At 54.0% G+C, this 25,718-nt stretch overlaps 6 protein-coding genes across 6 annotated transcripts; 2 read left to right on the top strand and 4 right to left on the bottom strand.

Moving 5' to 3' along the window:
- Positions 1–8,178: 8,178 nt before the first annotated feature.
- J4E78_009244 (uncharacterized protein) lies at positions 8,179–9,228 on the bottom strand (the record flags this gene model as incomplete). The annotated part of the gene is made up of 1 exon (XM_049369837.1): positions 8,179–9,228. One exon carries the CDS (start codon positions 9,226–9,228, stop codon positions 8,179–8,181), a length of 1,050 nt encoding a protein of 349 aa, XP_049218467.1.
- Positions 9,229–9,858: 630 nt separating this feature from the next.
- Positions 9,859–11,719, top strand: J4E78_009243 (uncharacterized protein; the record flags this gene model as incomplete). The annotated part of the gene is made up of 3 exons (XM_049369836.1): positions 9,859–10,211; positions 10,274–10,810; positions 10,876–11,719. The coding sequence occupies 3 exons, from the start codon at positions 9,859–9,861 to the stop codon at positions 11,717–11,719; spliced, it is 1,734 nt and encodes a 577-aa protein (XP_049218466.1).
- Positions 11,720–11,855: 136 nt separating this feature from the next.
- J4E78_009242 (uncharacterized protein) lies at positions 11,856–12,800 on the bottom strand (the record flags this gene model as incomplete). The annotated part of the gene is made up of 3 exons (XM_049369835.1): positions 11,856–12,315; positions 12,419–12,485; positions 12,734–12,800. The coding sequence occupies 3 exons, from the start codon at positions 12,798–12,800 to the stop codon at positions 11,856–11,858; spliced, it is 594 nt and encodes a 197-aa protein (XP_049218465.1).
- A 1,119-nt stretch (positions 12,801–13,919) lies between these two features.
- On the bottom strand, positions 13,920–16,675 carry J4E78_009241 (uncharacterized protein; the record flags this gene model as incomplete). Its single annotated transcript, XM_049369834.1, has 4 exons — positions 13,920–13,943; positions 13,998–15,833; positions 15,884–16,301; positions 16,386–16,675. 4 exons carry the CDS (start codon positions 16,673–16,675, stop codon positions 13,920–13,922), a joined length of 2,568 nt encoding a protein of 855 aa, XP_049218464.1.
- A 5,096-nt stretch (positions 16,676–21,771) lies between these two features.
- On the bottom strand, positions 21,772–22,153 carry J4E78_009240 (uncharacterized protein; the record flags this gene model as incomplete). The annotated part of the gene is made up of 2 exons (XM_049369833.1): positions 21,772–21,856; positions 21,951–22,153. The coding sequence occupies 2 exons, from the start codon at positions 22,151–22,153 to the stop codon at positions 21,772–21,774; spliced, it is 288 nt and encodes a 95-aa protein (XP_049218463.1).
- Positions 22,154–22,463: 310 nt separating this feature from the next.
- Positions 22,464–22,863, top strand: J4E78_009239 (uncharacterized protein; the record flags this gene model as incomplete). The annotated part of the gene is made up of 2 exons (XM_049369832.1): positions 22,464–22,577; positions 22,705–22,863. 2 exons carry the CDS (start codon positions 22,464–22,466, stop codon positions 22,861–22,863), a joined length of 273 nt encoding a protein of 90 aa, XP_049218462.1.
- Between the last annotated feature and the right edge of the window lie 2,855 nt (positions 22,864–25,718).

Below are 25,718 nucleotides of genomic sequence, written 5' to 3'. Positions count from 1 at the left end.
TTGTGCCAGCCAGTGGGCCGTAAATTACGTGCCTAGCATCGACGCGCTGACTATCCGCCGCGACCCATGCAACCACCGCCGGCGCCTTACTGTACTACTACATCACATTGGTGCCAGGTGACAGACGAGCCAGACTGCTTAATCACGCTGCGCCAGGCGATTTAATTCTGGCAGATCGAATGGTTTGTTTCAGATCGTTCCGTCGGATCTGGTACGGTTCGTCCCAGGTTCACCCAACAGCGGAGCCGATGGATTGACACGCTACCGCCATTACGCTATATGCGCCGCATCTAGAGGACACATCAATCTGGGTTCGCCGATTTTCTACTGCCATGATGATACACTGCCAGCGCAGAACGCCACACCCTCTGCCTGAACGAGTTAATGAGACATGGTCGCAGGGGCCGTTGGACGTTGCGAACACATGTGGATCGTGGTTCGAGCATGTTCCAGCAGCCTCAACTTTCTCCCTGCAAAATAAACTCTCAAGGCACCCAACACAGCGCGACACCCACGCTGATGGATGGTGCATTTCTTTTCCCGAGACTGCCTGTTCGCGCAGCGGGGCTTTCTGGGAGGCGTCGCCAGATTACCATGCCAGCCACCCAGACCCCCATCGTCGCCCTACGGCGTCTTCAGCTCGCGCGCCTACTAGGTAAAACGGCATGGTTGTCATTTCGGAACCGCCAGGAATGGGCTGATATAGGGCCTGCAAAAGGGGCACCAAGGCCTACGACGGTGCTGACACAGGTGGTGCGCACCCACACGCAGTACCGTCCAAAGGCCGGGGGCGGGCGATCAGCCAGCCTCCACATGAGAACAGAGAAGCCTCCGTCGTCTGCTTAGCGGCTCTCGGCATGCATCGCAATGTGACGCAGTTGTCCTCCGCTCCCGCGTCCTCGGCAAAAAGGCTCGTGTCACCCAATCCACCCCCTGCCGCAGCCTGAATCTGACAAGAGTCGATCACTTGTTGGCGCATGAGCATGCAACCGGGATTGCGTCGCCTCGGTGCAGGACCAAGCCGCTGGCATCTGCCGCCCTTCACTCGAGCCATGATTGCGTCCAACTTTCTTGGCGTGCTGCAGCCCACCGCACCCGTAGCACATCTGTCGATACCGTTTCCGTCGCTGGTGTCCACGGAGCAGCGTGACCGAGAAAAGGACATCGGGCCGCCGCTAGCAAAAGCCCCTCTCTTAGCATCTGGGCTCAAGAACCGCACCCACGTGAAACTCCAGCTTGTGGATCCAGGGCTGGCCTGCGCGCGTCATCAAAGCCGTGCCGGTAAGCGAGGCTGTTACTAAAGGGACTGCGGTCTTACCAATGCGGAAGGTCCATCTAGCTCCCTCACCAAACAATTAACATTTCGCTGCCACTTTAAGCTACTGTCAGTTCTCGATTTTCCAAATCTTGTCTGCAGTACATTCTGTCTGAACGCGGCAGACTTGTGCGGTAACGGCGAGGCGCATGCGAAACGCACCAGCAAAACGTTCTTCGCGTCCGTGTCTGTCATGGCGAGGCTCAGATCTGCATCGTGCCCGTCCGCTCACATCGTGACCCGAGAAGCCGAGAGTTTGTCGATCTTTGATAGATACATATCTGCTCCCCATCCTGTCATCAGCGGCACGACCTTTAGAGAGTGCGATTGTCTTTTTGAAACGTTTCGTGGGACGGCGAAGGATTGAGCCTCGTCTTGGCGCTCCAGCTGGCGGCTGCGGCCCGGGGATTTTGCTTCGTTCATCATCTAACTGCCTGACGAGCGGCACCCGGTATTTGTTTCTGTCGACTCCACCCTAGTCCAGGGAAAATCGGACGCCTCCAAGTGCAGCAGAAAGAACAAGAACATTGTTTGCATTTTCGGACAACCTACACTCCTATATTCATGTTGGATTTCTAACGTGCGTACTTCTAGTAGTGTATGCTGCAAAGGACCCGTTCGGTTTCGTCTTTGCCTGAGGAAACTCTATTATCCTACGTCGCTAGCCCCTGCTGAACTGCGTCGCAAGCAAACATATCCTGCCATAAGCCGCCAACACGAGGACCATGACCTTCTATCAATAAACCGCCTCCCCGCATTGGCGAGCAAGGCAGGCCATGTATTTAGCCAATACACCTCGTCCATACCAGTGGTAATCCACGCCCACCCCTACCTACTACTATCGCGCATCCGAACGTTTCACGGCGCCTTGATGCTTCCACCCACCTGCATGCTGCGCGCCGTTCAGCGCTGTGACATGACTGGCAAACCGTTCCTCACTGGAGAGTACAACATCTGGAACATGGCTCTATCCGTGAAATGCTGCGATCTTCACCCCTACACTGCTTTCCGGGTGAGCCTGCATATAGCTAATGCAGGCGATCGGCGACACAGATGAGTGGTTGGTGAGAGCCGTTAGCTGACAGGTTGTGCAACCTCGCTGTTCTGTCCGACAACACCCTTAGTCGCCTGGCTAGCGGAGGGAAGGTCAAGCATTTTCCGATACCCACTTTATCCCCCCACTTGATCCCTCGATTGTCGAAGCAACAGGCGGCTGCACGCCCAGAGAAGGGCTCAAAGAAAACGGGAAAGCGCATGATGCGTTGTGTTACCTATGCATCCCCTCAGGCCCGCAATGTTCCCCGCTCGCATCTCAGGGAGTCTCCACCACAGAAAATTGCCACGCTTTCCAACCCGTAGCTCGCAAGTTTGGTTGCGAAAAAACTTTGGTTCGTGTACGCCATGAGCTTGTCATGTTCCATGAAGATGTTCGCCTCAGGGTTGTGTGGGACCGGGCGGCCTCTCGGTGCAACCCTGAAAGGTGGGACCACATCCATTCTCCTTCCGGGATGACATTCCCGAGGTCGAAACGGGCTGCATGAGCAATCATGCGGGCTGCAGGCCGTCTTTATCAAGAAAAGCAAAAACGCACGCAAGGGTGTGGTGGCTGATGCGGCGCTGCTCGCTACGGCTATCGTCACTTTGGTGCCGAACCGATCCCGCAGGCAGAGTATAGACTGTCTGGATGCGAAGCTCCACGCCTCGCGTCACTCTCACGCTGCATTCTATCTTGCTATCACATGGATATGTCGCACGATTTACCGGATGAGACTCCGAACTTCAACAGTGCATCGGCATGACTGTCCATGGTTCCGTTCGTATTCTGACGAGTCAAGCTTCATGGGTGCCTCCTTGTCGGATCAGATTTCCTTTTCCCTTTCAATCTGATAGACTCAACTCCGCAACCACTAGCCAGGAACACATAGTGTGTCGCATGGTAAGTTCATGGACATATCTCCGAGATGCTAAGCCACGTGGTAAATTGTGCGCGATCATGCTTCTGTCGCGCGTCTTCAACAAGTCGCAACATCATCGAGCGTAATACGCACGAAGTGGCGCCTCTAGCTCTCTCCTATATCGAGCAGTGTCTTCTCGTTTTACAAAACAAGTAACCGAATACAGACGCCTTCCGTCTCTTGCCTGTATGGTTGGGCTGAAAGCCCGATATGTCACCGTAGGACAGATTACGCGTCCTGGCCTTCTTTGCACTCGACGGCATCATCACGACGGATTACTAGAGCCTCATCACTTGTAGCCTGTAGACCTTCCTTGTTCAGAAAGTCTCGCTAAAGCCTATGCTATAAGTCTACATTATCTTATATGTGACTTGCTAGAATATTATGCTACATATTAGCAACGCAACCGAAATCATGACATTGTCTGGTGTCTCATGCTTTCTCATCTCATCAAGCGTCAGGGGTGAGGATCACTACACACGTTCAGGACCGGCAATGGCTTGGTACAGGGCTGTCTCTCCCGTTTCTCATCTGTTCGCGGCTTTGGTCTGCCTGGCAGTCATTGTGCTTGTTCTGCAACCATATCGCTCTTAGAGATATCGACAACGTCGCTTAGTCCAGTGCCACACGATTAGCAGGTGTTACGAGGGCCTGGGTAAAAGAAACTGATGGTAAATGCTACGGGATAGTACAATCGTTACACCACGTGTTGAAGTTTCACATATATAATGCTATAGAATGTTTATGATCGGTTGGTCGATGTCGCGCTTCTGGTACGGTTTCTTCCGGACTATCTGAACAATGAGTACGAGATCATGTGCGCGGCGGGAACGCTGCTGCCTTGGGGATGGTTGAAAGTATAAATCGTCGCGTTCGGAGACACCGACGATTCCACATCTTCGGTTGTCTACGGTGGTTTCAAGTCACTATTGTGGTATGCTGAGAAGACCCCGTTATCTGGATGAACGTTACCACTTCCAACACGGACGATTCGTCTCCGAGCCATAAACAGAAGGATCCTGGGCGATCAGGAACCATATGCAATGGTATCAGACGGGAGGTAATGCGAGCGTATAGGATACGATGCATGGCCTTCGATTCATATATGAAAGCGTAACAACCTCCACGTTCCAAGCCCCTCGCAGCTTTGCAGCATAGAGACCAGGTCACATATCGCGGGTACCTACTATACCACAAGAACACCGATCAGATCCCCATATCAGACTGGAGAAATTGTGCCGAACCGCAACAAGCCGCCGGTTACTTCCGCATGCTTCCCGTTGTCTGACATGACCAGCCTTAGCGAAACAGCCCCGATAACACGCGGCGACTCCAACGACGCCAAAGTCAATTGGAGTAGACTCCAATTTTAGCAACAAGAACGGCCAATGCTTGAAAGACTTTGCCTCGCTTGGCTGCCTTGGAAAGCACATGGCTATGACGGCAGGAGTTGACCCGTTACCCAAGGCTAAACTGAGTAGCATGCATGGATACGTACTTCAAGCATTGATTTGCGCATAAGGCGGATTTGGAGATGGAGACATTGAACTCTTGCTATCGCAATGGTCTATCATATCATGGACTAGGAATACGTTACTATCGATAGTCACACCCTTCTACCCCAAACACCGACGTAAAAGACAAAAGACCTCCCGGGTATATTTGTGTTCCGTCAACTCCGCAGCGCCTCAAGAGCTCTCAAGCTCACCCAGCGAATCCCCCAGACAAACGGCAAATCTGACACCTTGGTCGGACCGAGACCCGGGCCGTATCGTGCATGCACCGCTAGAGCTAAGCCGCACGTGTCGCTGCTCTCTCAGCCTCGCAATGGCAGTTCCGGTTGGGAAGGTGGGCGTTCACACGCGGCCTTATTTTCGGCATGTGCCTGTCATCATGACCGCCCACGCCGACCCGCGACACAGAACCTTGGAAAGCCAGAGTGAAGCGGTCGACGGACGGTTGACGGTCGTCTCCGCCTATGAAGGCTAAACGAGCAAAGAAGAGGCAGTTTATCGGCCCTTCTCCACCCCGTAATCCTGTTCTTTTCCCTTTTCCTTTTCCCTTATCCCATCTCCACATTCCTGCTATTTGATTCTGCCGCGGCTCTTTCGTCAAAGAACCCCCACATATTGTCCCCGCTTTTTCTTTCCTTGACAACGTTGTGCGATCTCGAGGATGGCTTACTTGCTGACTTTCTTCCACATGCAGCCTGTACACATGCCTTGACTTCGGTTCATGACTTTGTGCTCTCGTTGTGTTTCCGGGCATGGGTGGCCGAGGCGTAGCTTTTCGGCTTCTTCGCATATGCGTAGTATGGGGCCGTTGTTGGGTTGCGGTTGGGGTATCCAGTGGTTGCACACGTGTATGGTGTAGACGATGTAGCACATGGTCGGGAGGCGTTGGATGGGATCGTATCGAGCGTAGACGAGTCGTGGAATGAGCGTATTGGAAACCGAAACGAGACGAGTCGATGTGGTGAATTCGTTTCTGAGGTTGATGGCGCTAGGGCTCTAGGGTAGGTAGATGCGAAGCTCGGGATTTTATTGTGATACGCTTTGGATCTGCGATGAGCTCTTCTTGTATACTCTTCTGCTCTAATCGTGAACAATCTCGACACCACCTCTTAACAATCTTGCCGCAACATCCCAACTGACGGGGTTCAGTCGGATCCAGTATTGCCAGTTGCCTCCACCTACGGCCTTTGTAGCCTCACCAAGAGCAACTCTGAGCCTGGATAATGCTACCCGATTTCGATGATGCAATCCTCAAGGCTGAGCTAGCGTAACGGCTTCGACGAAGGCACTTGGCAAGGAAGAGGGAGAAGAAGAAAATGCGCGGGTGGTACGAGAGACGCAGCACTCAGGGACAGGTGCGGCGACGAGAAGGGAGGAGAGGAGAGTAGAAAAAGAAGAGCAGGAACAAGTGGCTAAAGCCACCCCTTGACATGAATCCGACGTGGACACCATCTTTTTGACATGCCGTTTGAATCGAGACGAGGAAAAAAGCAAAGGCGCTGGAACGCAGCTCGACGTTGCACAGGCCGCTCCCTAACCCCCATCTTGCATTTCCCACCCTTACCGCGCGGCGTTACATATCCCTTCTCTTACACAGCGGTTTTACGAGAAAGGCTTTGCTTCGATGACGGCATACGTCGAAGAAGGGAGGGCCACAGTGCATGTCCGTGCGGCTGAAGGACGCGGGCGTGACCGATGTCCCGGTGTATTGGTTCGCGCGTGTTTGTGGATGCCTAAAACTACACCACCTATGCGGTTCACTGTTGCTTTTTCTTGTTCACCATTGCCGATATGCCATCTTCTGAATACTTTGTTGCCTGCTGGACTGGTGTGCGATGGGTAATTGCGAGTGGGATGGTGCGTGGGAGATAACGAGGCGACCGACGGGCTGTCACGATGTGGTTCGCGCTAGCCGCTTGAAGCGAGGACGGCAAATCAAACATAGCTGTTGGTACTACCTTCCTTCCTCTCTTTTGCCGTCCCCACGAGTCGATGCTGCTCTCTTTACGCCCACACCGCTGGATTGCGGCCCGTAACGCACTACAGTTTGGCGCCTGTTGTGATGATCCAATGTCCAAACCGTGTTGCGGATTCAAGGAGCGCCCCATCACACGGCTGAACCTAGATGGCGGGTCGCAGATGCGCCTTCGAGAAGGTGCGGCACGGAGAAGGATGGTCGAAAGTTTGATTGAGCAGATTGTATTACTCCACCTGGACGCCTCAACCTTTACAAATTCGTTGTAGAGCTATACTGATGCTACGTTATAGCTGTCGTGCACACTGTGGCTTGAGGTGAGGTGAGGTGTCAGACCTGACCACGCTCACATCCCTTGGACAATGCGCATCCTTACCGGTACTCAAACTTCCTCGGCGACCGTCCTCCGCGATTACCGCGATAGCAGTGCGGCGTAACCAAGGTCATTCTGTCCACGTGTGAGGAGAAGACTTGTTGACAGCTACTCACACCAGAGTGGCTCGCGTCTGAATGCCGGTGTGTCTGAAATTGACTGCATCGAACGATCCTAATCAGTGACGAGTCAGCGAATACACCGACGTTGGACCTAAACTTCGGGCGCGAAGGACTTACACGTTCACACCCAATGCATGCCTTCCTCTTTCGCTCTCTCGTACGTCTATCACACCGTTATGTGCTACCAGGTCGCCGGAAAACGAGCAACTTGCTTCACCCTAAACCCTATCAGCGATACCAAAACACACGTTCAAATGACCAAGGCGACCAATTCGTTTCCCAAGAAAAAAGCGATGTCTGCACCGGGAATTGCCCTCCCTCAACGGCATCTCCCACAAAACCCACAGCCCTCCATTGGCTCGCTCAAAGCCGACTGGCAGCGCATGAGACGCCCAAACGCATCATCACACGTTTCTCATCGGTAAGGGGACGAAAGCACGTCGCCAATCGAGGTGACGCGCCCGATACTGTACGCATGATCGTGCATATGGTGGGGTTGTCCTTGAGAAGGTGGACCCGACAGTCTGGGTGCGTTGCAAGCAAGGGCTTCTCGAAAAGGGCAATGCTTCCTGCGATAGACGCATACCTCCGGTCATCCGAGGAGAGGAAAATGGAGGTCTATATGTAACGCGATGATCATGCGATGCTATAGTTGATCCGTTGTCTGCTGAGAGCCCCCTCGCACAGCAGTCATGTGTGCTCCAGGAGAGACTTCAACTGCATCGATGCCAGATAGAGCAAGATGCAGTTAGTTTGAGGAACCGTAAGTAGTAGAGGGGCAGATGCGAGTGCTACTTGACTCTACTTCACTACGTATTGCTAACAAATATGGTATCAACACGATTACCCATGTTCTTTTCTCATACTACTGCCAGCAGCATCTTTGGTAAATCCTTTACCACCTCCACAAGCCAACAACTCGACTCACAGCAGGGGCTGCTGGATGACTAGTTTTCCAAACCCTCTTCCGAATCCACCAACTTTGACAACCTGCTGCAACGCGTCTTCGGCAGTGCCTTGGAAAACTTCTACATTCGGGAGCTCAAAGCGGTCGCCGTAGTTCTCCACGGCCCATTGTAATGCTTTCCAGGCATGCCAATGCTCTTCCGGTCTGGCAGGAGTCTCGATTACATGCGGAACACCAGGTGGCTGGATGCGCCAGCTGTCTTTCGTGTACGCAACGGGCATGCGGAACCCCCCATCGAATTTTGTCACAGAAACCAAAGTCGCGGAAGGATTATTCACACTTCGTACGACCAGGTCCGCTGAAGACGATGCACCGACTGCGTCCAGGGCATGAGAGATCGGGCCCTCACCAAGAGCCTCCACCGCAGCGGCAATATCAGACACAACCGTCGACGAAGCGTAATCGAAAACAAACGTTACTCCGATCCTCTTCAGTAGCTCATGCCGGGCTGGCGAAGCAGTCACCAAGATGTTCTTGCACCCACTGGCACGCAGGAACTGGACGGCGCTGACGCCGACGCTAGAAGAAGCACCCCAAACCAGAACAGGCTGCGTATATGCCGCCGGAGCGCTGGGCAAAGGGAATCGGAAAAGATTGAATACCGCGTCTGCAGCCGTCATCGCCACTACAGTCAGCGCTGCGGCGTGGCTCTCCGGAAGATTGGACGGTACTTCGAATACCATGTCTTCTGGGCACGCGAGACGGCGTTGGTGTACGCCGTACTTCAGAGGTCGGCCAATGCCCGAGGGTGTATAGCCAGCCACGGTTGTTCCCTTCTTGAAGCGTGATCCGGTAGGTGTCGATGCAACAGTGCCACAGAAGTCGTAGCCACTAACTGTCGACCGGATGCCAAGCTGTGAGTGTTTGGCGTCTGCCGGGTTGACACCTGAGTATTTCACTTCCACCACTATCTCATTGGCCGCAATTTCTTCGTGTTTGATATCGTTTCGAATCTGGATTTGTCCATCCTCGTCGACGTATAGCGCCTTGCTGGATGTTGTAGTCATGGTTTGTGTTGGTGGGTTGGTGACTTCTATTTCGTGGGTTGGAGCAGCGAGGGTAAGGTTGGAATTGAGATGAATGAACTGATACAGTGAAATAAACATGGAAAATGCTCGTCTTGTACTCACGGTTCTAGTCACCGCGGTCGGTACCCGCGCATGCCGCGCATTATTGCGCGCCACGGCACGTACGTAGGCGATGCAGGTACTGACCCAGGAGGTTGCCGGGAGCTAGCAATTGTATCTCTCCGACCCTGTTAGTGTCGACGCGTTGAACATCAAACATGGTTGGGGAGTATGTGCCAAGTCTTTCGGCCGAGCATGCCCAGTGTTGTTGTACGATTATCGAACAACGGGGCCGGACAAACATACATACCGATAGTATATCATCATCCTCCTCTTAGCCCTCCACCATCCATGTTTCTAATCATAAGCCTACCACACCTTAACGTCGGGTGTTCCCAACGGTAGATGCGGTAATGCAAACCGGAATGTGGAGTTAATAAGTATGCTTCAAAAAACGGGCATAAATAGTGCCGTTGCGCAGGATGTTCCACTGTTGGTATACGATCGAATCAATTCCTTCTGAAAAACTTCTATCGCCTCTTAATCTCTTGACATCGTCTCTTCGCTACTATGACTACAATCAAGATCGGCTCAGTCGACGTCAAATTTCTCGACGCTGACAAGCAGAGCATCCCTCCACTGAACCAAAGGACGACCGAACTTCCACCGGGTCACAGAAAGCAACCAACATTCCGCCCGTTTACAACAACGACCATCTTCGACCAAGACCAAGCCCTTACGCTTAGAGATGGAACGGTGATCTATGCCGACGTATTCCGTCCCAAAACCGACGAGAAGGTTCCTGCCATCGTCATGTGGGGGCCATATGGCAAGACTGGAACGGGAATGCTAAACATTCATGGCATGCCACTGCGAGCTGGTATACCAGAGACCCAACTATCAGGCTACGAAGGCTTCGAAGGGTAAGCCTAGAACCAAAATATCACGAAAGCATAAGTGCATCCCCCACTAACCACAACTCCAGTCTCGACCCTGCAGAATGGGTACCGCTTGGCTACGCCATCGTCATGATAGACCCAAGAGGCGTGAACAACTCCGGGGGCAACATCCACTTCTGGGGCAGCACCGAAGGACGCGATGGCCACGACGCCATCGAAGAGCTCGCCAAGCTACCCTGGTGCTCTGGCAAACTGGCCCTATCAGGCAACTCCTGGCTCGCAATATCCCAGTGGTTTATCGCGGCTGAGCAGCCACCGCATTTGGTATGTATTGCGCCTTTGGAGGGCTTATCAGATCCTTTGCGCGAGCAGTCGCTACGTGGAGGAATTCCAAATACGGGGTTCAACGAATGGGTTGCTACTATGTTGGCGGGGAAGAACATGGTGGAGGATTACGCTGCAATGGCCCACATGAATCCTGTACCTAAGGGATATCTCGAGGATAAGCGTGTGGATATGGCAAGGATCAAGGTGCCTGCTTATATCGGGGCCAGCTATTCATCGACTCTCCATACCATTGGCGCCCTACGAGCTTTTGAGGAGATCCAGCATCCAGATAAATGGTGCGTATTACCCCCTTCTTGCTCTTGTCCACACGTTTTGCAATTATTGACAACTCCGCATCTAGGCTCGTACTCCACGCAACTCAAGAATGGTACGACCTCTACAGTCCAGACCGCACCGCAGACCTCGCCCGATTCTTCGACTTCCACCTCAAAGGCCTTTCCAACGACTGGCCGGAGACCGCACCCGTCCGTATGGCCTTTTTGAACTTCACCAAACCAGCTTTGTTGGACCAAGAGTATCCAGATCTACCATGGCACCTCCCCACAGCCACAGTCCAGAAACTACATCTCAATCCCACCGGCACCCTCACCCCAACCGCACCACTCTCAAAAACCACACTCGAGTACCAAGCCGACTCCTCCTCCGAACTGACTTTCACATACATCTTCCCCAGCAAAACTATCCTCACCGGCCCCTCCACGCTCGTCCTCTCCATCGCAGCACAGGATCACAACGACCTAGACATCCACGCCCACATCTTCAAAGCCTCCGCATCGGGAACCATGCTTTCTCACCTAAACATTCCCATTCCGGCCAACACACCCTCTGAAGTCGCAGAGAAAATGACGCAGAATAGGGTCTGGCGGTACCTTGGTCCCAGCGGCATGTTGCGTGCGTCGAAACGCCATGTGTCAGATGCGCTGCGCGGGAAGACGTGGGAAACGCTGTCGATGGAGCGTGACGAGAAAGTGCAGCCGGGGGAGGTGGTGCGACTAAAGGTCCAGCTGTGGCCGACGGGTATGGTGTTTGAGGCTGGGGAGACGCTTGTGCTGAAGGTTAGTGGGAGGGAAATGGGGTTGAGGGATCTGCCTGGCGCGATGGTGATGAAGAATGAGAATGTAGGGAAGCATGTGATACATATTGGTGGGGAGATGGAGGGGTATCTTGAGTTTTTTACGATTTAGTCATGGAGAGGGGAGGGGAGGGGAGATGTAGGATGTCCCCGTTACCGGGCTGGAATTTGACATGATAGCCTCTTGATGCCATGCATTGAAATTTCCAAGTCCGCCTCTAGGCTAGACTGTTCAATTCACGCCTCGACTACAAAGTCTCGGCACAAACCATCGGGCCCTCTACCTCGGCCCTCTTCTCCTTCCCACAAAGCTCTTCCACAATCGTGAGTGCAAAGAGCATCGCAGTCCCCGGTCCGCGACTCGTGATAACCTTGCCATCAACCACAATTCTCTCCTCACTATACTCCCACCCCGCCTGCTCAACTTCTTCCTTCACACTAGGATGACTCGTGACTTTCTTCTTGCCCTGCTCCTCAGTACTTTCCGCAGCAACGAGCGCCGTTGTAGCAGCGCAGATAGCAGCCACCCATTTCCCTTCTCTCCGGAACTTGGATATCAGTGAGAGAACTTCGGGGCTAGAGCAAAACGTCTTTGCGCCTGGTGCACCGCCGGGCAGGATCAGAATGTCGTAGTCTTCATGCGCTGTATCGAAAGGTACGGATTGCAGGTTTAGGTAGTCGGGTACGATGCGTATGTTGCGTGACATGCTAAAAGGTCGAATGAGTCGCTTTGACTATCAGAGACTTGAGGGGGGTTTAGGGTAGAATAGCACAGGGATGGGGACGGGGAATGAGGATGGGGAGTCCTCACTGTGCATAGCTTTCGTTCTTGAGATCTACACCAGCGGATTTGACTTCGAAGCCCGCGCGGGTAAGTACTAGGATGGATGGCATATCAGTATCAACTCAAGTATGCCTCTTTTTCCACAACCGGCCAGTCATGTAAAGTGGTGTTCAGCTCTAGTCATTCTCAACCAAGTAGGCAACTATTGCTCTCAAGCATCCACAACAAGATCCTCTTTCACCCACTCTTTGTGGGACCTCTCATTTGGGAATGTCTATTCTAGGCTCGCACGTGCCTTTCTACAGCTCGTGGATGTGGTGGAACAGAACGTATTCAACGTACCATCATAGGGAGTCACGAATTCAATCTCCTCGGATCCATCGGCGACCAAGATCAGGGCTTTCGGCATCGTGGATTGTAATTGAGAGAACTAGCTTATTTTCACGTGATGCGAGTAGTTTCGTGAGGAGTTAGAAGAACAGAGCGTAGTTGTCGATTAAAAGGATCGTTGCTGTAAGCATGGTACCCAGGTGGCTCCGCGCCTTAGCTAAGCGTGACGTATGCTGAGCATCGGGGAGGGGCTCGGAAACACGTTCCGAACATTCCCTATAATCATGTCTCGCAATGGCATATGAGGCAGACTTCTTTCAAGAGAAATGATGCATGTGCGGCGAGTTCATCTCACAAGACACAGAATCACAGCCAGCACAAGTAAGAGGGTCGTCAAAGATATAGCATTCGCAGCCTCTCCTCCACGTTACGGTACGCCCAAAGCAGATCGGTCGTCAAGGATATCACAAAAAAAGCCGCACAGGACATCGTGTAAGGTTCTCCCGTCTCCTATGTACACACCTTCCGCCTCTCGTCTTGTGTGCTTTGCTCGTAGGGTTCCACCTAAATTCCCATCCCGTGTGTAAAGTAGACAAGCAAAGGCGCTTGAACAATATTCGAGTCGGACTCAGCAGCATCGTCGAAAGACACCAAAATGTGCAGGAGATGCATACACCACCACCGTCTTCTTCTATGCATTCGCGTGGAACCCCGGGGATATCTCTCTTCCATCTCTCTTTCTCTCATAAGCTCATGCAATGTGACAAGAACCACCTCGTACCTATAAGACAGGACGTCTTATAAGAGATGAGCGGTCCTCCGTCTTCGTCAAGATATTAGAGCGGTTATTGCAACGTGATGGAGCGCCTGCCTCCTCCATCTTTGCCCGTCGGGAAAAGCAAAAAGCAAACAGGGTATGTCACAAAAAACCGGGAAGGAAAAGCAGCCAGACCGCGTCTATCGTTGCAAAGTGGTAAATCGCATCGCGGAAAGTTTGAGGTATCAAGGCGAGGTAAAGACGTGCGAGTGAACAAGCAAATAGGCCCCTAGCATGACCATGCTCGCGGAACTCCGAAACACCGGGTACATCGTGAAAGCAACGCAGACATAGGTTCGTAACATGCCCCAAAGGGCCTCCCAGATCGGTGTATAGAACTGGTGGTGGATAATGAAGAATGCGCATAAGGATGTGCTCAGATCACAAGCTCATCGTCAACCATTCCTGTAAGTCTATCGTTAGTATTTGGCCTTTGATCTTTGAGCAGATGTTACTTACCCATTCAGCAGGACCAGATGATTGCAGGCCTTGGCCCATGGCACCCATCGGAAGTGCGCCTAAATTCTGGCCTGGGAAAGGACTGGGACTAGCGATGGCAGTGTCTTTTCTGCGCAATGGCGCTCTCCCACTCGTATCGTCCGCATCGCCCATTTCGAGCTCCTGTGATTCCACTTTGCTCGAGCCGCGAACACGCTTCGGCGCAGGAGCGACAGTGCGAGTCTGTGCCAAGTTTACGGAGCTGTTGGACTTAGGCGGGCCAGGCGCGATTGGAACCACACCGCTCGGTTTTGAGGATGTCGGTGTGGTAGATGAGGACATGGTACCGGAGGCGCCTCCACCCGAGCCAGTAGATTTTGGAGACTCGGACTCGGCCGCCTTGTGAGACGTGGGAGTCGTCACCGGGGTGTGCGCGATTGAGTTCTTTCGCGAAGACTTCTTTGACGATCGCGTAGATGTCGTGCCTACAGGTGCGTTGCCGCTCCCGCGGTTGCGCTTCTTGATTACATCGGTCTTGAGCGACAAGGGCCGAACAACTCCGTGCAGCTTTAAGAACAAGCCACATGCATTGCAAAGTGGATGTCCCTCCGGGTTGCGTCTCCACAAAGGCGTTGTCTGGGTAAAGCAGTTGGTGCAGGTTGTGGGGGCACCACCGTCACCCTGCTTCGATCCACCAGGACTTTGAGGCCGTGATGGGGCTGCAGAATTAAAGCCAGACTCTGGCGGTGAATTGGGTGACGAGACTAGACCATGCATGCCCTGGTGCAGCATTCCAGCAGCGTTAGGTGTTGAGCTAGTGCGGGGTATTTTCTGGCGTCGTGGATCGCTCCCTCGATTGCGTATGTCGCTTACAGAGGCAGCCGAGCCATGCGTCCGCCCAAGACTGCCCCCAGGACTCCAGTGATCTTGCGGTGAGTGCACCATTTCGGTGCCGCCAATTGTGACCGTCTTGCGTGGGGGTCCTGCCGGGTACCGCGCTTGCATCGGGTTGAATTGATTGGAGAGATTTGTCTCCCACTGGTAGCCAGCATTGAAATCAAGTGACCCGTCCTCCATCTGCGAGTAGTCCTGTGGCATGGTACGGTCTGCGAACGCGCTTCCCTCGTCGTCCTCGGCGTCAGAATCGGCGCCGAAGGTGAACATGTTCTCCTGACGTCCCATCTGCATCTCGTGCTGCTGTCGGAGCGGCAGATGGTTATGGAGTACTTGAGACGGATCTACGTGACTCGACTGGCCAAACGACGACGCTGAGGAGAATGGTAGCGAGCCGCTAGTGCTCGTGACTGGACTGAAGACAGAGTCGGGACCGCCGGCTCCAGGATTGAAGATGAACTGCGGCTGCATGGAGGTCGACAGGTTGGAGGGGCGGTGGGGTCCATACGAGGCGCCGCCGTGCGAGTTGCGGATGTCCATGCCACTCCGGTCAAAGTACATCTGGTTGTCCTCGGGAATGGGCTGTGGGGTGGAGACGGTGGAGGGGAAGGCGGAGCTGGGCGGGGAGTAGTAGTCGGTGGAGTTGAGGGAGGAGGCCATGGACTGCTGGTTGAACATGTTGGAGTTGAAGGCGTTGTGGCTCATGAGGGGCGAGCCGACAGGAGAGAAGCCCGAGAAGTTCTGCTGGTAAGGGCCGGCGGAATGTATGACGGGGTCGTCGTGCATGGAGAAGGTGTCTATGCTGAAGGGGGCCTGGGCCTGTGAGGCTGGGAAGGTGGGGGGCTGCATGGAGTGGTCGAGCGAGTACTGGTGCAGGTCGTGCTCGGCCTGGGCGTCGGTGGGTATCATGATACTGTTGACGGGAGGGACCAGAGGAGAGGCTTCAGCGCGCCGCTTGGGAGGCTGATAAGAGGTTAGTGAGGAAATGGCAGGGCGAGAGATAAGGAACTCACTCGTCGCTCGTCGATGCTGGTCTTGCGGACGTGTCGCGGAACGTAGCCAAATTCATCCTCTCTGTGGATAGTAGGAGGCACCGAGGGCGCGGAGGCGCGGGCGAGGGAGAGGTTGTGGTCGTTGGCTAGATGCGGCTTTCTTATCGGTATCGCTGGGGCTGTTGCATTAAATGGAGCCGCATCCTCATTCGACAATTCGGGCGACAGGCCTGCAGGACTGCCGACGGACGACGGAAATATAAAATCGTCCAGGTTCATGGCGTCGTGGGGCGAGTTCTGATGTACCTGCGCTTGCTGGTCCTGCGACTTGCGCAGCTGCTGGGCGATGCCGCTGGGAGCGGATCTTGGCGGCGGTCTTGCGCCTGCTGTTGAGGGCGGCGGCGGCATCAGTTCAGCGTGGTGCGCATCGGGAGCGGGCCTGCGCGCGAGGAATCACAGTTAGCCAGCTGGTATTGGGGAGTCAAGTGGTAGCGACGCAAAAGCAAGTGCGGCATATGCGTACCCTTTATTGCGATCCATCTCGGCGCGGCGCATGTTCATGGCCATCATCCGCCAGGTCAGGTTCTCCATGCGCTCAGCATTGGGAAGCTGCGTCTTTGCCCGCGAGTAGAGCTTCCAGATTTGCGTGCCCAGCGGATCGTTCTTCTGCAGCTGCTCTGGCGATTCCACGCTGGGGGCGCCCGCATCGTTGCCGAACGCTGGGAAGATGGCATCCTGGAGCATGCCCCTCTTGGAGCTCGTGTCATGGGCCGACTGTACCTCCATTTGGCCCTCTGGTCTGTCAAAGTCCATGGGTTTTCAGACGGGGTGGTGCCCTCTTTGGTGGGCGGCGGATATTGCGAGTGTGCCTCTCACGGGAAAGCGATGATGTAGCTGCGTCGGCGCGTGCTCTGAATCGGATGGGCGCACCCCACGTTAGCTGCGGACCTCAGCTGCAACCAAGCCGAAGTAGGCCCTGCACTGGCACTGGAAGGTAGGCTGCGAGAAATAATACTAGGTTCGAGAGGCCCAGCGTAAGAGCGGGATTGTCTGTTGCTTGATGCGTGCTGAGTGCTGGCCTCGCACAGCGACAACGGCCTGTCACGAGTAGATATTGGACTGTGGCTGCTGTCCTCCACGGGGAACAAGGCTCGAAATGTTCGCGCTCCCGGGACCAGTGAGCGGCGCAATAATTGAATTGCAGCGATGCGGGCTCCAGCGTGCGACGGGCAGCCGGTGGCACTGGGTGGGTCGTGAGTCGTGACGCTGGGCCTTGGTGAGCAGAATGAGATGCCTGTGTGGAGCGTTCGGCACCCACGCTCAGACTACGCTGCCCCCACCATTCACTCTCTTCACTCTCGGACGCCAATCACACGTGCAGCCTGCACCCTAGCTGCTAGGGTCCTGTTTGGGGCGTTCCCTACCCTCGCAGCGCGGCACGCCCTCTCCACACTGTCGTCAAGTGCGCGACTCAGAAAAGCAATGCTGCGCGCACACGACACCCAGACCTGACGCGTTTGCGGCGTGAAGCCTCCGGGCCCGCAGCCACTGCAACCTCAGATGTGCGATGACCCACGGCGGTTGAGCTCATGGCCCGCGAGGTGTGTGTGGGCTGAACGGGAGAATGCTTGCCTGCCGCTTAGCATGCACGCCCTTGCTCCTATCGAGACCGCCTGAACCGTGCTGCGAGGATTCTTGGGAACCCCGGACAGAGTCTCGGAGCTCAGAATTACGAGCGGCCAATTTGTCGGCGTGTGCTGCTGTCGTGCAGACCAGCGACGCCAGTCAACACCAGAGCCCTACCAGAAGAACCCTAGGCCCTCGGTGTCTCGTTTCGAGAACAATTAGAGAAAGCACGATTCACGATGCCATCTGCACTGCGCTGATCCCGGGACGTCACTTCCTTCAGGCCTCGCCAATGTTCCCTCTTGACATGTTCTACTGCACGACTACGGCCCACCAACACCAGCCGGCAAAAGCTTACGCGAAGAGACATCTGCAGCCCGCCTCGATTGGCTCCTGTGCATTGCCTACCCGCTCCTGTCGACGTCTACGCTGCGCTACGCTGTAGTCTCGATGGAGGCTGCACTTCAAATCCCAGGGCAAGTATGCCTTGCCTCGCCTGCCTCACCGTCACCGCGAGCTTGTCAGCCGACTGCATGCAATAGCAGTATTGTGTCTTGTGACCAGCGCCGAACAAGAGGGCTTTCACCGCGTGTATAGATCCATAGCACTCCCATCGTTTACCCGACGGTGGAGCATGTCATCCGAATGGTGCCGAACGCGACTGCATCTCGGCACTTCCTTTCCTAGATTTCCCGATAGCCTCACAAATCTCAGGGTCTTTGTTTACCAGGCCCACACAACGATCCACCGCACATAGCGCGGAGCACGTGGTTGCAAGTGAACTGCGCTTTGAGTCGCTCATCCGACAACGCCTGCCGGTGCCAGAACACACACGCCATTGCAAGTTTGTGGCGCACTCAACAACCGTAACACTGCAGCTGACGCCATTGGGCCGCGGCTGCTGCTCCCTCACAGGGCATTGGCACAACCAAACTCTGCTTCTTCACAGCTATATACTTTCAATATCTTGCCTGGGGGGCCTGACTGGCCTGCGGTTCCGCAGTCAAGATCCGGACGGGTGGGAGATACATTACCAGGACAATGCAAGATCCAACGGTGACGCGGACGGTGGAGACGACCGAACTGTAAAGTCGAGAACATGCAGCTTGTCCTGTAGTCGCTTTCGTAGTCGCTGTCGCAGTGGCGGACGTACCTCTCCTTCTAGAACTATGCACCTATTGCAGTTCAAGATCTCGACTTTATGTTAGGGCCGCATCGGGCAGGGAAGACTCGACGGCTCCTTCAATACACTATCCGACTGACAACGGACCACGTTACATTCCCAACGATCTCGAGACACGCTGAGCGGTACCTGTGGATCGGACGCCGTTGCTTTCGCTCTCTCGCTCTCGGTCCCCTCCTTTCCCAACCGGACGACAATTTTAGCCGCGAGCTGTCCCTAATATCAGCTTACAGGGAGCTGGCTATTGGTGGACTCGTTTCATGCAGCATATTGCTTTTCCAGGTCGAACTGCGTACCCACCGGGTTACCCACCAGAGTAAAGGGTCCAGGGCGATGTTGATCTTTCCACTCGACTCCCTCCGACATCTGCAATGGCATTACTTCGGCCGTCGATTTCATCTAGCACCAGCCGCGAACACCCAATGTTTGATGTTGCGCGTCCGCTAACCTGGATACAATCGCCGGACCCCTGTTGTCCGACCGCCGTGGTGGAGTTTCACATGTCAAAGGGTCGGAAATACAAAAAGGTACGAATACACATGCGACGCGCAACAGCGTAAACAACTAATCCTGCATCTCACTCCTACACGAATCCTACAGGAACAACCCGCCCGCTAGCAGTTACTCATCAATGACAAAACCATGCATAGACAGGGTAGGCCAGATATTGATCGCACGCAGCGACCCCACGCTCATTGCCCCAGAGAGTAAGCGGCCTCGCTGCTGTATCCCCTGTCTCATGCAAGCCTCCCAATCCACTTGCATCTGACTTGCATGCATGCAATCAGCCAGGATGTGGAGCCTAGACGCTTTGCTAAACCCGACAGAATCCGCTCTAACCTCGCTTGTCGCCGCATTGCCGACTTGGGCACGCTACAGACGCAGATGTCGTTCAACACACTTGCAATTTTACCATGCTATTCTGCTTTCTGCGGTCTTGCACTGGCTGTAATCCTGATTTTTCTTCTGGCCCGACCAAGCGAAGCGACCATCCGATCCCGCTCTATTTCATTTCCTTTGTGCTTCTCCAGGGCTACCGCGGAAATATCCGTCGCGAGCACGCAATGTCCGGACGGCTGTATGGCGTGCTGGCAAGTTGTATACCAAAATCCACAACTGACGCGGAACTACCCAACCGCCCGACCCGATGAAGAAATGGTATTACACAGCCCCCCCTCGTCTTAACAAGACGGATGCACGTCTTTGTTGGTCGAGTTGAAACATTGGCTGTCTGCTGAGTGGGCAAGGTCGCATGCGCTCCTGATACGAAAACGCGGGATGCCCGTGGGGGTCCGTGTACGTGATTCATTTAGACGTTGTATATTGGCAAAATGATTCGGGGGAAATTTCCCTTTGGACGATGACGATGGGCCCCCTCGCCTGTCCGTCTTCTCCTCATCGACCACACGTCGGTCGGTCGCTTGGACGGACGGACGATCTCCACAGTTGGGCTCGCAACGGTTGGCCATCGTGCTGGGGCCGATCGTGGGTTAAGACGAGGGCGGACGGGAAAGGGTCCTGCTCGTGTGCTTGCTGCCGGGGCGCTGACGTGGAGGCTCGCGTGCTCTTGTTCCGTTTCTAGTCCTTGTTCCGGTTGATCAGGCCAGGCCAGCCTTGGTCGGGCGCTGCGACTCGATGTCACTCGAGCGTATTGTAGCGATCAACGCTTTGCCGATGTTGCGAAGATACAATGACGTCTGACGGCCCTACTCGCCGTCTTGGGCGCTGCTCGGCGGGCATGGGTAGCGGGGGTATTGCGTTGCGTGGCTCGGCGGTGCGGCGTGAAATGTGCGAATAGCTTCATGCTGTGGTGAAATCGTGAGGCTGTCTCGCAACGAGGTCGAACCGATCGAGATACCCCGGGGACTACCATGAACCTCCTCACCGTCTTTCCGTCTCCATCGTCATCCACTGTCGTCCATCATCTATCCGTCCCAGGTAGGTTAAGTCGCATAAATCCAGAGTATCTTGTCTTGGCATTCCGGAAGAGGCAGTCGAACGGCGGAGCGGAATCGAGTCCAGCAGCAAGAGTAAGCACCATCGAATCCAACACACAAAGACGACACCCGTGTACTTATAACCCAAGCACACGCACGCTCAGACCCAGCGAAAAACCTTACACACGCATAGATAGGCCGGTGAGACCATCGCTCGTTATCATTGCGCGATTGATAACGCCACGCTTAGTGGTCCATGATTGACCTGCCAACCCCCCCTCCGAGGCTCACAGGGGCCATTGAGCCTCACAAACTCTGAAACCATGTCCACGATAGGAAGGCCAGCCACAGTTCCCCGGACTTCATTGGCTTGTGGGTTGCCGTTTGAGGGCGCAGCGAGGAGATAGTAGAGATAGTGATAGTACCTATCTCTCGGTAAGGACCCTTATCTGATGCAAGGTACGTGGACGTGCATGTATGTCTGTTGCGGGTATGCGGTCGAGCGTTAGTATCATTGGATGAACTGGGAACGGAACGCGGCGAACGGGAGATGTGGTGCTGCGTGGCTGGAAGTTCGGTAGCCTGGAGGTTATGTTCTGGAGATGTTGGGGAACTGGGGGAGGGAGAACATCTGTGCGCGGTTTTGATAGTAGGACAATGACTAGGGGGGCTGGCTCGCCGTCGGCGAATGTCTTGTTCCATTCTGCAAAGTGATTGGAACGACGGATGGGCATAACATGTTGGAATGACGAACGTAGAGGGTAGGGTGAGATGGGTGTGGGTATGGATATCGACAGAGCGCGTAACTGAGTACATTGCTGGATATCTACAACGAGTGCACACCCGTGCATCACGACACGACGCGACGCGACGCATGGACATGAGCCATATTTGTTTCTCTTACAGTGAACCCCATCTTCCAGCGAATATAGGTATTTCAGCTGTGATACGCTCCCGAGATCTGACCCAGTCCACCTCTTGTTGGATGGCAAGAATACCGCGTTCCCTCTGAAGAGATGGGGGTGCCTGGCCTCCCTATCTCCTGCACAATATCCGTCTCGTCTATCGTCGTAGATACAACTCCGCGGCGCGTTATCTTCGGATGCGTATCGTGGTACTTCTGGTGGGATGATGCATAATCTCTCTCCTCTCAGCCCTCCGCCTCACTTATCGCCCTCCTTGCCTTCCTTATCACCCCCTCCCCCCTTGACCGTCTCTTCACCCAGTACTTTACTCGCTGCCATAAACCTACACACATCTCATTAGCACGCCACCCTGTTTCGAAATCCAAGCTCAGCCCAACACCTTCCAGCCACCCTGCTGTTCCGCGGGACCAACTCACATAGCACCAGCATACCCACCCAGACCACGCATGTCCTGCGCCTGACCGGCTGTCATACGCATCAAGCTTTCCAGATCCGACATATTCGCCGTCAACTGCGCGAGTTGCGCTTGTAGGTGCGAGAGTTGGCGCGGCTTCTGCGAGGGGACGGTGCTGAGGCGTGAACCGCCGGCGGGAGTGTGGGAGCGGGGGACGTTTGACATTGCGATTGTCGAATCGTTTTTCTTTTACGAGAGCGGCGGTTCGACGTCAGGTAGGGTTAAGAGGCTTAGAAGGAGTGTGTTTGTTCGCGTTGTCTTGGGTGCGTGTGGGGGAAGGCGCGTCGCACGGCATCGGCTTTGTTGGTGGGACTCCCGCGGCGAAAAGGCCTTGGCGGTTTGATTGATTATCCACCGAAGGTCGTCGCACTTTTTCCCTCCAAGAGCAACCTTTTTGTTCATCACAACATGACTGTGTACCGCCATTGACACGTCGTCGTTACCGAATCACTCTTTTTCTGGTATTATAGAAACCATGGCGACCCTTCAGACGGTTCGTCGGTGGATTATGACAGCTGCCGTCGCTTCGATTACGATTACGGGTACTATCTACGGTGCAGGATTGAAGGGGCAGCAGGAAGTTAAACAGGTATGTCTCCGCGTCATTCATATATTGCAGCCCTCCTTCCAATAGCCCTTCCTCTCGATATGCACGCTGAGCATTCCTTCGCTTCAACCCTCCACCTGTCATCACCCACTAACCCCACTCCTCATAGAAAACACGATACATGATCGAAGCCACGCCCGAAGAACGCATCGCACAGCTCGAGACTACGCGCGCGGAGTTGATGCTCAAGAAGAACGAGATGGAGAGGAAGATGGCGGGATTTGCTGAGCGTAGGAGGGAGAAAGAGGCGCGGGAGAATGGGAAATGAGAGGTTGGAAAAGCTGGGGTCGGACAACTTTGATGAGGGAATGGGGTACTTCAATAAGAGGGGAAGAGTGGTTAGGCTGGCATACACGAGAGGCGAGGGGTGGGAGATGAAGAGACGGGAGTATGAAGGTGCGCTGATGAGGGTATCGCGTCTTCTATCGCACGACCGAACGAACGACTGGCAAATTGGGAGATACGCGGCCGACATCACCCCACCTGATGCTGGCATCTGTCCTTCGAAAAGCCATGCCACTACCTCCTTCGACCGTCTCACGCAACGCCGATCCAAACGTTCACACATCCTCGAAACGAAGAGCCGACATCCTCGACACCCATCTCGACCACTTCGCCAACCCCACATACAAGCACCAGCAGCTTCAGAATTCCCACCAAACAGCGAACATGAGTTACAATCCATGTCAGCTATTACCCACACGCTTTGTCATCCCCTCCGCGGAACATCACCACGTCGATCTTTGTCGATCCTGCCACACCCTCTGCCGTCGCTTTCGGGGTTTCCACCTCGCCTCGCCTCGGTTCGCCCTGCCCCACCGCTCTCGATTCGAATGACCCTGCAGATTTTGCATCCGCTAAAATATATTGCTGAGGATTCAGCGGGTGGTCGCGTGGGGCTGCCTGGGGTCGCCTGTCGTCGAGATGGGAGATGGTGTGCAACATCAACGGCATGGCGTTGATCTTTACGCGGCCTTGCAGACGAGCTGTGTGGTGACGACATGGGTTATGTTCTGCGGAGATGGGCTACTACGGGCGGAGGTGGACGCTATTGTCGTGTTGAACTCGATTGTGGACAGATGTCCGTCAGCACAGACATCTGTCCACAATCGATTTCAACACGACAATAGCGTCCTCCTCCGCCCGTAATAACCTATCACCCGACGCCCACAATGTGTTGCGCTCCTCTGCAAGCTTTCATGTCGATGTACCGAAGTATACGATATTTGGCTTGTACAAAGCTTCCTTTCCACTTGGATAAAGTTGACTGGCCAATCCACTGTATGATATTTGGGATTGGACCATACGAACCTTCAAGTATCGTACAATCCCAAACATCATACGGTGACTTGGCGGGGTTCTACTGGCAGGTTTTGGTTTGGACATGGCCTTGGGTTGGATCGAAGGTTAAGCATCTTGTGGAGCTGTGCGATGGAATCTCGTTACTTGGTCTTGCGAAGGTGGGATGGAAGCCGCTGTTCCGAGCGGATTTTGAGAGTGTGGGGAAGGTACACTTCCCTTTTACGGGTGGACTACAAGGGATCTGTTGGATACCAAAAGATCTAATAAATTTTGAAAATACACGAGCTAGACAATTCGTGTATTTTTGAAATTCTTTAGATCCTTTGGTATCCAGCAGATCCCTTGTAGTCCACCTCTAAAAGAAAGGTACTAGTGTCTGCGTACGTTACTGTTGTTTATATACCTCTCATATGCCCCTGCCGTTCTTTGAGATTGTTGCTTCCCCATTCCATCTCTCCGCAATCATGCCTTCTTAATCATCTGCGCCTGCAAATTCTGCCCAAGAAAGCAAAACGTTATAGATAGGCGCTCGGGCAATCGTATATACTTACCACAAGAACCTGCTATCCGCTAACACTTTGTTCCTTCCTTCTATCAGCCATTCACAAACGTCACTTCGATCAGCAACAATCAACAACCGACGAGAACGCTTCTTCGTCTTCAACGCCTCCCACCTTTATGTACTCGTCCGGTGCCTGTTGTCAATATAAACAGTCCTTTTCGTCGTCTCTAGTCCGTTTCAAACAGCATCCTCCCCTTCTCTTCGACCTACCCAGGTACCAACGTAACTACGCTTGGCTTCCTGTTTGCTAACATTATCGTTGTAATAGTCTACTCCCCAACGCCTGTATCCAGGCCTATCGCCTCACCGGAAACATATTCTAGTCGGCGACCTACTCATCCGCTCTTTGGAGCAAGCCAATAGCTGCTGAATTTTGCACGCACTCCAACTTTGCTTGGACTTCGCATCGCAGGCTTCAAGCTATTACAAGACCTCCTTCACCGCCTTCCTCAACATCTCTACAGCTTCCACCAAAGCCAAGCCTCCACTCACATACGCGCAGCCAACAAAGACTACATGTGCCAAAAAGCGCAGCAGCGACTACATGTCTGGAGAGAACAAGAGAACGCAGACCTGCCTGTACCAAAGAAGCGCACAAGGGCACCTACTTAGAAATCGGCGCCTGCACTTACCTTGGCGTCCACCTCATCATTTATCTCAACGTATACCTCAGGATAGTCCTTTGCCAAACCAGGCAGCGATGATAAATAGGCCTAGTCAAGGTCGGTGTCTTGCCAAGAAGATCATCTGGGCTTCATACGACAGTAGACCTAGATCGTGGTTCTGCGTCTAGGAGTACCAAAACGGTATATCAGAATTCGCGGTCGGTTCCTATATTACACCGGCACTACAGTCCTCCATCCACAGGATACAGGGAACGCCATCTACATCGACACTAGTGAGAGCCCTCGTTAAGAAGGGCTTACACAGCACATCCGGTATAGACAGACGGGCGCAGGTAAGTGGAAGGATGCAGGTTGCGTAAACCCAGCTCTCAAAGGCTGGCCTTGTGTCCTCTCTGTTGGCTTATCGTTCGCTTGAACCCCGTACAGGTACGTCGAACTTACATACCTAGGTACACTTTCATCTTCCCACCACTTCCCTTCATCCTTTCCATACTACTTTTTTACCACCTTTGCTAATCATTTGGTAGGGGTTAAACTGTACTTCATGAGATAAAAGCCCCTTGCCCAGCCCGATCCACTGCATCCCACTATACAGCCCGAGCGTGCCGACTCGGAGAACGATGAGGTATCTGA

Source organism: Alternaria triticimaculans, assembly GCF_023758025.1.
Source record: "Alternaria triticimaculans strain BMP 0046 chromosome Unknown scaffold_19, whole genome shotgun sequence".
Classification (NCBI taxonomy): domain Eukaryota; kingdom Fungi; phylum Ascomycota; class Dothideomycetes; order Pleosporales; family Pleosporaceae; genus Alternaria; species Alternaria triticimaculans.
The sequence above is the reverse complement of the archived record's forward strand: the minus strand, read 5'-3'. Positions and strand labels throughout refer to the sequence as shown.